We start from the raw sequence: 11,578 nt of genomic DNA on the forward strand, positions 1-11,578 counted from the left end.
CTCGTGCTCATGGGCCGGCGGGGCGTGCACGGGGGCATCCTCAACAAGAAGGTGCACGAGCTGATCCACTGGCTGCGCACTCGGGGCACCTAGCAGAGCAGCCAGGTGGCCGCGGAGACAAAATAAACTCAGACCTGGGAATGGCTGACTCATCCTCTGGTTGCAGGGGGTGGGGGTGGGACTTGTTACTGAGAAGTACACGGTTTCCTGGAAGGTCCTTGCAGAAAGGTCACCTGGTGGAGTTGGGATTATGACTCCCATTGGGTGCCCTCCCACTGGGTGCCCTGAAGAGGCTTCTGACCTGACTCCCCAGGCCAGAGTCAGGGGCGCGGGCCTTGGAGACTTCCCAGGGCCCTAGGGACCCGAAGCTGAGCTAGAGTCCCAGGGAGCAGCCTTCTCAAACTCTCTAGCTCAGACCTGAGCATCCGTTCCCACAAAACTGTCCTCACAGCCGTGCAGGAGGAACCCTAAGGGAATCTCCTCCCCACCTTCCTACACCCCTCCCGAGGCTGCACCTCAGTGTGCTTCTCGCCCCTTCCACTTGGCAAGAGGAAGCACTAGCAGGGGCTGTGAACAGGTGCCAGGTGTGGCTGGTAGCTTGGGGAGCGTCTCTGGGGCTACCAGTCTCTTGCATCTTCCCCACTTGCCTCCAAGAGGGTCGGTGGAGGACTGTGTCCAAGATCATCACAGCCAGGTCTGGGCCCTACAGCCTCCAGTCCCCTTGGGGCCCCAAGGCTCCACAGATGCCCTGGACTGGAGGGAGGCACGTTGGCACTTCCCACCCCTGCACCCTCCCCTGCAGGCCTCAGCTGGGGTGGGGGAGGCTACAGAGGAAGAGGAATTGAAAACTTGAGTGGGTTTAAATGAGACATGGCTTATTGTCAAAGATGGACAAGGGTAGGAGGAGGGAGGGTGGCTGGTTCCTGCCCCCCTGTATCCTGGCTTGTCCTGTGCACTCTGAACCTCCTGGTCCCCTCTCACCGTGGTCCCCATAAGCCCCACAAGTCACTTGCTTTGGGGAGAATTGATCTCATGCCAGAAAGAGGGAGGGAGGGAGGGAGTCAGTGAGGTAGGTGAGTCCAGAGACGAGAAGAAACCAGAGGTCAGCCTGGTGGGCTGGGGGATGGAGGTGCAGGGAGCCCTGTTAACATTGGCCTTGACCTTGGGGACTTTCAGGGAGTCTGGGCTGTGGATTGGACTCATTAAGGCAGAGCCAGGAGATGGTTGGGGTGAGCTTGCCGCTGGCTCTCCCAGGGCACAGCAGGCTGTCTTGGGAGGGGAGATAGTGCTGCTGAACTCCTAGCTATGGTCTCTCCTCCCCCCAAATGAGAACAAACAGATTTTCAAATGCATAATCAAAGTTTAATTCCTTTTTTCTTTTTTAAAATCAGGCAGTGTTGGGAAAGGGGGTTGTAGCAGTGATGCAGAAAGCTGGGTGAGGAAGAGGAGAATGGCATGGAGGAAGGGAAGTGGAAGGGAGAGGGTGAGAATTCAGCCAGTGACATCTCTGCACGAGCCAACAGCTGGGAGTCAGGTACTCAGACCCACCCTCATTCCCACCCAGCCTCGTAGGAGTTGTGTGGACACAAGTACACAAGCACCAGCCTTCAAACAATGTGCAAAGGACTGGAAGTCATCGCAGGTGCCCTGCAGCCTGCAGAGTGCCACAGGTGCGCCATGATGGACACACGTGCAGACTGACACAGGCTCACACAGCAACCTAGTCACGCAGCCCAGACCTCTGAGGCCTGCTCAAGGGCAGGAGCATGTACACAGACACACACCCCTCCCCTCCCACCCGGGCACCAGGCACAGGCCCTTCCCTGCCCCAGGTGGCAGTCTGGGCTGAAGTCTAGAGGCGGGTGGCATTGTGGTGAGCAGGCAGGGCAAGGCGGGGAGAGGGTGTGGCAGGGGGAAGCTCCTCCAGAAAGACCCTGGGGGGCAGTGGGGGTGAGCGGGGCTCGGGCCTGGCACAGCACAGGGTGGCGCGGGTGATGAGGCGGTCCAGGGGCTGTAGGGAGTGCATCCACCGGGGCAGGAAGTCCCATGTCTGCAGCCACTTGGGCAGGTGCCTGGGGCTGCGACTCTGCAGGACACTAACGAGCACCACGAAGACCAGCAGGGCCGCGAAGGGTGCCCCCACACCCACCATGGCCCACACGCCTGCCATGGAGATGCCAAATACCAGCGAGGGCATCAGGACAAAGCACAGCAGGAGGTAGAGGACGGCAAACCAGCGGTACTTGGCGGTGCATCTGCCTAGGGCCTTGGCCATGCGGATGGGCAGGCGGGTGCAGGGCACCGGGTACCACAGCAGGATGCCTGAGATGTTGAAGAAGAAGTGGCAGAGGGCGATCTGCAGAGAAGAGGGCAAAGGAGCTAAGGTGGGCACAGGCCCACTCCCAAGCCAGGACCGTGGGAACAGATACAGGGCCCGGCGCGGTCTGGGCAGTGGGAAAGTCACACTAGGGCTGACGTGCCCCCAGTAAAACACCGAAACACTTCTGGGCCGGTTGGCAAATAATCACCGCCCTGGACTCCCCACACCTCCCCCTCAAACCCCGCTTCTAGGAATTCCCCAGCTGATGCTGCCCAAATCCAGGAGCTAAAGGATTTCTCCTAGTTTCTGCCTCAGCAGTTCTGGCCTCCTGATGGGTCCCCACCCTGACCGGAGCCCCTGCTTGTCGTTACTACTTCTCCTAGAACAGCCACTGCTCTGCCGAGTCCCCCCTACTCATCCTTGATCCCCCAGACTGGCCAGGCCCCCTCTCACAGCACTCCCAGGGGAGTGCACACCCCACCCCTGCTCATTGGTGTGACTGAGTCACATCTTCCTGGTAGACAGCAAGGTCCTGAGGGTGGCACCACCACATGGCTGCTGCAGAGGCTGGCAGAGCCACTGGCCTAGTTAGCAGTAAACAGCTTGTTACTCAGCGTCCCCCCATGGGTCAGCGCCACACCCCAGCCCAGCACGGTCCTCTCTCTGGCAGGGCTGCTCTCCCAGGCACACCTGGAAGGCACTGGACAGCTTCTCCCGGGGGCTGGCCAGGGCAGCCAGGATGGCTGTGGTGGTGGTGCCGATGTTGGAGCCCAGCGTGAGGGGGTAGGCGCGCTCAATGCTGATCACACCCAGGCCTGGGGGGAAGAGGGGAAGATGTGGTCTCCCAGCTCCCCCTCAGCCCTTTCCCTGCCACCCCGCCCCCCACCCTGGCAGAAGCACTCACCGATGAGTGGGGTGATGGCCGAGGTGAATACAGAACTGCTCTGGACCACGAATGTCATGGCGGCGCCCACCACCATGGCAAAGTAGCCGGTGACCCAGGTGAAGGGGGTGGGGAAGTCTGTGGGGAAACCAGCCCCGCAGGGTCAGGGTGGGGCTGGGACCGCAGGGGGAGCCCTCCTTGAGGAGGAGGTCTTGAGTGTGTTTCCAGTGGGACCTTTGCCGGTCCCCTGCTCAGCCAGGAGGGCTCTGCTGGCCCTTCTGTCTGGAGGCTCCTCTCAGCCCGGCTCTGTCACGCCTTCGGTTCCCTCGGCCCAGCTCTCCTTCCCACTCATACACGTCCACTTTCAGGCTCTGGTGGACATCACTGCCCTGGAAAGCCCTACCGACCCGGCGCTCAGGCAGGCTGTGTCCCACCCCCCTCCCTCCTCCAAGCTCCCCTCCAGCATTTGCCATGCGGCCTCTGCCTGTGCCAGAATGAAGCTGACAATAAAAACCGGACAGTGTCACTCTCTGTCCTCAACCCCAACTGACCCCGTTATCCTTAACGAAGTCCAGGCTCTGAGCGCAGCCGGTGGCCCTGTGATCCGCTCCTGTCACCTCTCTGACCTCTCCCTGCCTCTCTCCAGGATGCCTGCTGGCTACCTTTCTGTGCGGCAAACCTGCCCAGCTGGTCCCGGCCTCCAAGCCTTTGCACTGCTGTTCCCTCCACCCGTATCTTGACTCCTTCTCATTTAGGTCTTTGCTCAAATGTCACATCTGCACAAAGGCCGCTGACCAAAGCAGCCTCTTCTATACTCTATTGTGTTGTCAGTTTTGCCTTCTCCGTGGCTCCTTCTCCCCTCCCCCATAATGTGGTTTTCATTGCCATCCCCCTAGAGGGGGACTCTAGGCTGTGTGCCTCACCTCTTACTCCCAACACTATACCGTGCTTGGCCCATGGTAAAGGCTGGATGATTATTTGCCCATTCAATCAAGCGGAGGCCACTGTTAACCTTTTTAGGGTTACCTGCTGGAATGGAACCATGGCCAGAGGCAGCCACAGATCCCCAGCTGTCAGCATCTCAGGGGCCTCAGAAACCACCCAAGTAAGTCTCTTCTTTGTTCACATGGGGAAACTGAGGCTCGGATACGGTAGGGCTTTACCCAGATCGCACAGCAAGGCAGTGTCAGGAGTTAGTGGGATCTGGAAGGGCCCATTCTGGGGCCTGCTCGCCCACCGCCTGGTGCTCACCAGTGTTGATAATGCTCTGAATGACCTTGGCCACCTGGCCCTTGAGCAGAGAGTTGAGCGTCTTGACAAGGAGGATGAGGCAAGTACACAGCAGCACCAAGGAGCCAGCCAGCAGGATGAGCCCTACGGCCAGGTCGGGCAGCCCTGTGTTCACGAAGATGTGGTTGCCTGTTGGGAGGGGTGTCAAGCTGCTGAGAACTGACCCCCCCATCCAGCTCCCAGCCCCCCACCTTTGCCACCCCCTTGGACTTGGAGCCCAAGGCCCCACCTCAGTCTCCTTAAACCTCAGGAGCTGGGCTGGTTGGCAGCCACCTTTCCTGGGGGACAGCCCTAACTCTGCCAGGCCCTGCCCCTGCCGGCCGGACCCCTCCCTGCTGCCGGCACTCACATTTCTCCATGGTGGCATTTCCGAGGGTCTGGCTGCGGTTGGCCTCTGCCCTGGGCATGGGGGTGGGAGCCTAGATCGAGAGGAGGGTGACTTAGGGAATTTAGGAAAATGCAGCCTGGAGTTGGGGGGAAGATGGAGATGAGGGAACGACGGGGATGGGAGAACGGCAGTGGGTCTCCTGGCTACGTGGTCTCGGGTAGTTCACTTGCCCTTTCTGAGCCTGTCTCCTCTGCTGGAGAGATGGGGGTGAAAATATCTGCCACGCAAGAATCTGGCCACGGTCAGCCCTCTGCAATTCTGCCCCATTATCCGCTGACCTGGCTCTCTCTGGGCGCACAGGGCCTCCTGACCTGGTGGCTTCCTGTCCTTGTTTCTCCCACCTCTTCCTGGCCTGATGCTGCTGTTCCTGGTTCTCTTTGGAAAACTCCCTTTTCCCCGTGTTTTATTCCCTCCTGGGCCCCCTCTCCCCCAGCTCCTTGCCCCAGCCTCTCACCTGAGGCACCCAGCCCAAGCTCTGTTTTCCTCTTGCTCAGTTCCTTGTCTGGAGAAGGCTGCGGGGCAGGGGCCCACTGGTGGGCAGAGTCCAGGCCCCACAGTGCTTTCCTCCCCTGTTACTACCAGTGAAATGATGGGGGTCCCTGGGGAGGCCCCTCAGTTCAGAGGACGCAGGCCAGCAAGCAGCCTCGGTGAGGGGCTCAGGCTGGCGCTGGTGGGGCAATGGGCTGGGCCAACGGGCAGTAGCCACTCAGCTCCAGGCCACTGTCTCCACCCAGGGACACAGCCAAGCATGGCCGAAGGGCCTGATTCTACAAGGGAGACCACAGCTCTATAATTTAAATTAAGCCTCCCTATTTGTAAATGCGACAACCACTTTAAGACATGCTGTACAATTCTGTGAAGGCCGGTCTGGTCTAGGGAGCACTAATTTGTAGCCTCGTTGGGTTAAGGAGTGATTATTATTATTTTTTAATGCAACTTGGTGAGCCTTCCCTTTCCCCCAGACCAAGTGTGAAAGGAGAAAGTGGGCTGGGCTGGCTGGAAACCTGCCATCACAGAGGGGAATGATTTACTCCCAGGGCCCCAGGCGAAATGCAAGAGCCACAACCTCTCTCTTGTCCCCACAAACACATTCTGGTCTTCGGAGCTGATATGGGTGCTGATTCCATTCCCCCCTGAAACTCTGCATCCCACAGCCTCTGACCTCCCCTGGTGCTGAGGGTAGGGGCACAGACGGGTCCTGGCACTTGGATGTTACCGCTCCATTAGGCTTGAGTCTAAACTGTGTCATTTAAAAAAATGTGTGATAAAGGTACGACCTATTCGTGACACCTGGCTTTAAGTCGGGGTTTATGTTAGTGGATGTGCTCCCTTGCGAGGGGCAACATGCTTAGCTGTGTTGCCAGCTAGCCACACCAGAGCCGAGGGGTACCCTCAAGCCCAGCCCCAAATGCAGGCCAAGGAACCAGGAGGAAATCGTCTCTGATGGGTTCAGTTAGAAAAGCCAAGCAAGTGCTAGGAACTGCTATGCAGGTGAGAGAGAGAGCCAGGTGTGAGGAAGAGAGCCAGGTGTGAGGGAGAGAGCCAGGTGTGAGAAAGAGCCAGGTGTGAGGAAGAGAGCCAGGAGTGAGGAAGAGAGCCAGGTGTGAGAAAGAGCCAGGTGTGAGGAAGAGAGAGCCAGGTGAGAGAGAGAGAGCCAGGTGTGAGAAAGAGCCAGGTGAGAGAGAGAGCCAGGTGTGAGGGAGAGAGCCAGGTGTGAGAGAGAGCCAGGTGTGAGAGAGAGCCAGGTGTGAGAGAGAGCCAGGTGTGAGAGAGAGCCAGGTGTGAGAGAGAGCCAGGTGTGAGAGAGAGCCAGGTGTGAGAGAGAGCCAGGTGTGAGAGAGAGCCAGGTGTGAGAGAGAGCCAGGTGTGAGAGAGAGCCAGGTGTGAGAGAGAGCCAGGTGTGAGAGAGAGCCAGGTGTGAGAGAGAGCCAGGTGTGAGAGAGAGCCAGGTGTGAGAGAGAGCCAGGTGTGAGAGAGAGCCAGGTGTGAGAGAGAGCCAGGTGTGAGAGAGAGCCAGGTGTGAGAGAGAGCCAGGTGTGAGAGAGAGCCAGGTGTGAGAGAGAGCCAGGTGTGAGAGAGAGCCAGGTGTGAGAGAGAGCCAGGTGTGAGAGAGAGCCAGGTGTGAGAGAGAGCCAGGTGTGAGAGAGAGCCAGGTGTGAGAGAGAGCCAGGTGTGAGAGAGAGCCAGGTGTGAGAGAGAGCCAGGTGTGAGAGAGAGCCAGGTGTGAGAGAGAGCCAGGTGTGAGAGAGAGCCAGGTGTGAGAGAGAGCCAGGTGTGAGAGAGAGCCAGGTGTGAGAGAGAGCCAGGTGTGAGAGAGAGCCAGGTGTGAGAGAGAGCCAGGTGTGAGAGAGAGCCAGGTGTGAGAGAGAGCCAGGTGTGAGAGAGAGCCAGGTGTGAGAGAGAGCCAGGTGTGAGAGAGAGCCAGGTGTGAGGGAGAGAGCCAGGTGTGAGAGAGAGAGCCAAGTGTGAGGGAGAGCCCGGTGTGAAGGAGAGAGCCAGGTGTGAGGGAGAGCTAGGTGTGAGAGAGAGAGAGCGAGGTGTGAGGGAGAGAGAGCCAGGTGTGAGGGAGAGAGCCAGGTATGAGCGAGAGAGCCAGGTGTTTGCTGTTAGGTAGATCTGAGTTCAAATCCTGCTCCTTATACTAGCTACCTCAGACATTTCATATCACCTCCCTGAGTGTGTTCTCTCTAAAGCAGGACAATAAGAGCTGTTTAAAAGGTGACAAGAGAAATGTGTGTGCAAAGCTCACCTAAGGACTTAGCTCATGACAGTGCCTTCAAGTAAGGGCAAATCCCTGCCTCCCTGGACCCATCTGGGAAGGGTAAGAGTGTGTGTGTGTGTGTGTGTGTGTGTGTCTGTGAGAGAGAGAGAGAGAGAGAGAGAGAGTGTGTGATTGCTTCCTAGGTCAGGATCAATGGTTCCTGCGAATCTGCCTGAGGATCGTGGCCTTGTGGAGAGGACTTTGTGGATCCCAGATGACTGCTGAGATGAGTGTGGGAGGGGCCTATGGAGTCCTAGGAGGCTGGAAGAAGAGAAGAGCTTCTCAGGGGTCCCAGTTGGGGCTTGCAGTGTTGGGTTAGGACAAGGGTGAGGGCCAAGATCTTGGGCTCCTGCCTAGGATTGTGTGGCCCTGGCTGAGCTCACAGGGTGCGTCCAGAGACTATAAGGGAAGGAGGGAGGAGGTGGAAGCCTAGACAAAGAGCTAGCAAGCCCAGGGTCTGGGCATAACCCCAGCATGTGGCCATCCCTCCTGGCCTCCAGGCGTGGTGGAGTGGGAGGGGCACGCGGTGGGGGTGGTGAACTCTGTGGGAAGAGCAGAACGGATGAGCTCAGCCAGCCCTGGGCTCAAACCCCAGCCGAGCCACTCCAAGCTGTGCGACACTGGTCCAAACTGATAGCCTCTCCGGGCCTCCATTTCCCCTCTGCATCTTGAGGTCCATTATGCTGCCCACCTCACCCAGGAGCTAGTTGTGAGGAATCTTGGAAGAGAGAGTTGGGATTTAAATGCCTGACGAGCCATCCTGAATGCAGGAGGCACCCCTGGGAAATGAAGGAGACGATGAAGCTCACAAAGGAATGCTGGGATCCAAGACTCCGTTCCCTTCCGGGAAGGGGAGCTGAGGGTCTTTGTTTCTGAACGCGGAGGGGGATCACCGTGGCAGCATCGCCATCTGGTGGCGAAGAGGAGAATCCTTAGAGCAGCACTTCACTCCTGGAGGGTTATCTGGGTGGCAGTGGTCCCCTGGTGCCTTTCGGTGTGATGGGCAGAGTGGGGAATGGGCACTAATGGTGGGACACCAGGTTGGCATCTGGAAGAGGCTATAAGATGAAAATTCAGGGGCACAGGCTCCAAACTCCACCAGGATTTTAGTCCTACCTCAATCACAGGGACTTGGACAAACCCCTCTGAGCCTGTTTCCTCATCTGTAGAATAGGGATGCAATAATCCCTGCTTCTCAGGTTGCAAGTCCTCAAAATACACTTGTTGGAACCAGGCAGGTCTGGCTGACCATCCACAATGTGACCACACAAGAAGGTAATTCCCAGGACAGTGTCAGGCCCCCAGAGTGCCCAGAGGTGTTGAAACTGCCTGTTGTTCCCCCACCCCCCACCCCCACATCTGGACAAGCTCGGGCTCTCCATTCTCTCCTTGGTGACACGGTTCCTGGAGACTGGTTTGGGCGAGTCGGGTCCAGCTTGGTGAAAGCTGGAGGCAACTGAGACAGGTTGGAAGGGAGCACAGGGAGACTCCGTGGCCAAAGCAAAACTCGAGTCTTCGGTGCAGGAGGAGCTGCTAACACACATCACCTCCCGAGAGCGTCAGGAGAGAGTGAGAACGGGGAGCTCGAGTCCCACCCGCCAGTTACTCTCCAAGCCAAGGAAACTGCTCTTAAAGGGTCTCCTGGCAGAGCTGGGCTGAGAAACCAGTGCTCAGGCAGGTGGCCGCTGGAGCAGTGACCACGGCCCAGCCGAGGGACCTTGCACAGGTTGCTTTAGGCCCATGAACCTCAGGTTCCTCTTGTGGAAAGTGGGATGCTCCTGCCCACCTCCCGCCCTGCGAGAGGATGTCATGGGGAGGGCTCAGTTCAGTGGGACGTGCTGCAGGGGCCTGCTGCATGCAGGCTTTCAGAGCAGCGAGGAGTGCCGGCTTATTTTATTGTAAAGATCAAAGTGTGTGATTCCTCTCCCCCAGGCTTTGCTAGGAAGTAGAGCGGATTGTGATGAGTCGAAGAGCTTGGGGAGGGCCCCCTGCGAGCTGGTGAGAAGGTAGAGGTTGTTAGAGAGGCCACAAAGCAGCATAAAAGCTGCCTGCGTGGGCTTTTTGATGTCAAACTGCCTCTGAGACTCAGCAGGGCTGAGCTGGAGCTGTGTGCCATTCAGACCAGGGAACCTCGCAGGGCAGGTTGAAAGGTTGCTCTCTATTCACACCGGGATAAAGGCTCCGTGACTTCAAGTAGCAAGAGGAGATGATGGGGGTGAGGGGAGGCTTAGACTTTGAGTTTCTTTCTATCTTGTTCTAAGTGGAGTTACTTCTTGTGTGTAATCAAGGGGAAGCAGGTACTGAGGATTATGCTTTAGATGAAGCATTTTCCCATTTATGGCTGCCTCCTTGTTAGCCTGGTGTAGTGGCTGGCCCATGGGTGTCCAACTCATCCAAAGAGATCTTCATTCCAGGCAGTAGAAGCCAGGAAGCAGCAGAAATAGTGCAGAAGGGCAAGCGGACGCATGCCTGTATGTGCGTGTCCAGGGCAGGAGCCCCGATGTTGACACGAGGGGCTGTTGTGTCTCCAGTGAGGCCTCTACATGGCCCGCTTGTCCTGCTGCTGGGATCCTGCTTTCCTGGGGATCCTTATAGCACTCTTGCCCTGCCCTCTCCCCGCATACCTGTGCCCCCCAAATCCACAGAGCTGAGTCACTAAGCCCTGCTCCCCAGTGGGGAAGCAGGAGGCCTAGGCGGTGAGAGCTGGGCTCGGTGCCCTCACATGGCAGGACAAGCTCCAGCACGTTTCTTAGCCTATTGGAGCCTATTTCTCTATTTGTGAAACCAGAGGGTTGAGCCAGAGCAGTGGTTCTTAAACTTGAGCATGGGGCAGACCAGAGAAATTACTGAAATTGGGCTGCTGGGCCCCGCCCCCGAATTTTTTCTGATTTAGTAGGTGGAGGGGAAAGGCTGAATACTTTGCATCTCTAACAGGTTCCCAGGTAGTACAGGTGCCACTGGTCCACACTTTACGAGCCACTGGGCTAGATCGATTACATGCCAACTCTGATTGGTAGTGGCTGCCTAAAGCTGGCATGAGGCTGGGAGAGATTAGCAACATCTGCCGTAGGCATAGTCTCATGGTCAAAGTGTCACATCTTTGCCCTCTCTAGGTTAATGGTCTGTAAGGTCTACTTGAAGCATTAAAAAAAGATAATGACACTAACTGTCAGCTGTCTGAAAAGGGAGTTTTCTCACCTGGGGCCAGACCTGGGACTTACCTTCATGGGGTCTGGGTGGCACCAGATCCTGATGAGACTGTGGTTCCTCAGGGACTCGTCGCCCATGGCAATGCTGGTAATCACAGACTTGTCCAGCTGTGGGCAAGATGTGGGCAGGGGGAGTGAGTGTGGGCCCTCACTGTGCCCAGCCTCCACCCCGGCCAGCCCTGCCCCCACCTGGATGATGAGCTTCGTGAAGGGCTCCGTGATGATCTTAAGCAGCTCAGGGGCATCTTGGCCGCCGCGGATGTTGAAGGAGGCCACCACCAGCCGAGTGACATGGTACAGGTACCCAGAGGCCACCTCCAAGGGCAGCAGGACCAGAACTGACAGCCAGTTAAAGCAGTCGTGCACAGTGGCCCCCGCGAAGGCCCTGGGCAGGGAGGCCACGTTGCAAGGTAGGCCGAAGCCTGGATTTGCTCGTTCTGGGGCTCCTGGCATCTGGGACGACCCTCCTCCCACAAACACAGACCCGTCACCACTCTCCCCCCTCACCTACGGAAGTCGGTCCTGTCCCCTGCCTGCATCAGGGCCACAATGGTGTTGGTGACAGAGGTGCCAATGTTGGAGCCCATGATGATGGGGATGGCAGAGCTCACCTCCAGCACTGGGAGAAGAAAGGGCCTCTTAACTAAGGGGGTAGTGTCCACCCCGTTCCTGTCCCCACAGCACCCCCTGCCAGACCCACTACCCATGTTCTGGCCACTAGTGGGCA

The 11,578-nt window shown here is 57.8% G+C and overlaps 1 protein-coding gene across 5 annotated transcripts in view; it reads right to left on the minus strand.

Moving 5' to 3' along the window:
• Positions 1-1,452: 1,452 nt before the first annotated feature.
• Positions 1,453-11,578, minus strand: part of SLC34A1 (solute carrier family 34 (type II sodium/phosphate cotransporter), member 1) — a 13,273-nt gene continuing 3,147 nt past the window's right edge. The window contains exons 5-12 of one of the 5 annotated variants that reach the window (XM_015563354.1): positions 11,359-11,470; positions 11,041-11,236; positions 10,864-10,959; positions 4,843-4,912; positions 4,455-4,622; positions 3,225-3,341; positions 3,011-3,135; positions 1,453-2,356 (exon numbers count right to left, since the gene is read on the minus strand). In XM_015563354.1, coding sequence (XP_015418840.1) covers positions 1,853-2,356; positions 3,011-3,135; positions 3,225-3,341; positions 4,455-4,622; positions 4,843-4,912; positions 10,864-10,959; positions 11,041-11,236; positions 11,359-11,470 — 1,388 coding nt within the window. In that variant the 3' untranslated portion in view covers positions 1,453-1,852. Of the gene's footprint in view, positions 2,357-3,010; positions 3,136-3,224; positions 3,342-4,454; positions 4,623-4,842; positions 4,913-7,989; positions 8,185-8,574; positions 8,701-9,447; positions 9,638-10,863; positions 10,960-11,040; positions 11,237-11,358; positions 11,471-11,578 lie in introns of those variants that run through there. The other 4 variants (XM_006762867.2, XM_006762868.2, XM_006762870.2 and 1 more) reach the window with 4 other exon arrangements.

The sequence above is a fragment of the Myotis davidii genome, unplaced genomic scaffold (assembly GCF_000327345.1).
Source record: "Myotis davidii unplaced genomic scaffold, ASM32734v1 scaffold438, whole genome shotgun sequence".
NCBI lineage: Eukaryota > Metazoa > Chordata > Mammalia > Chiroptera > Vespertilionidae > Myotis > Myotis davidii.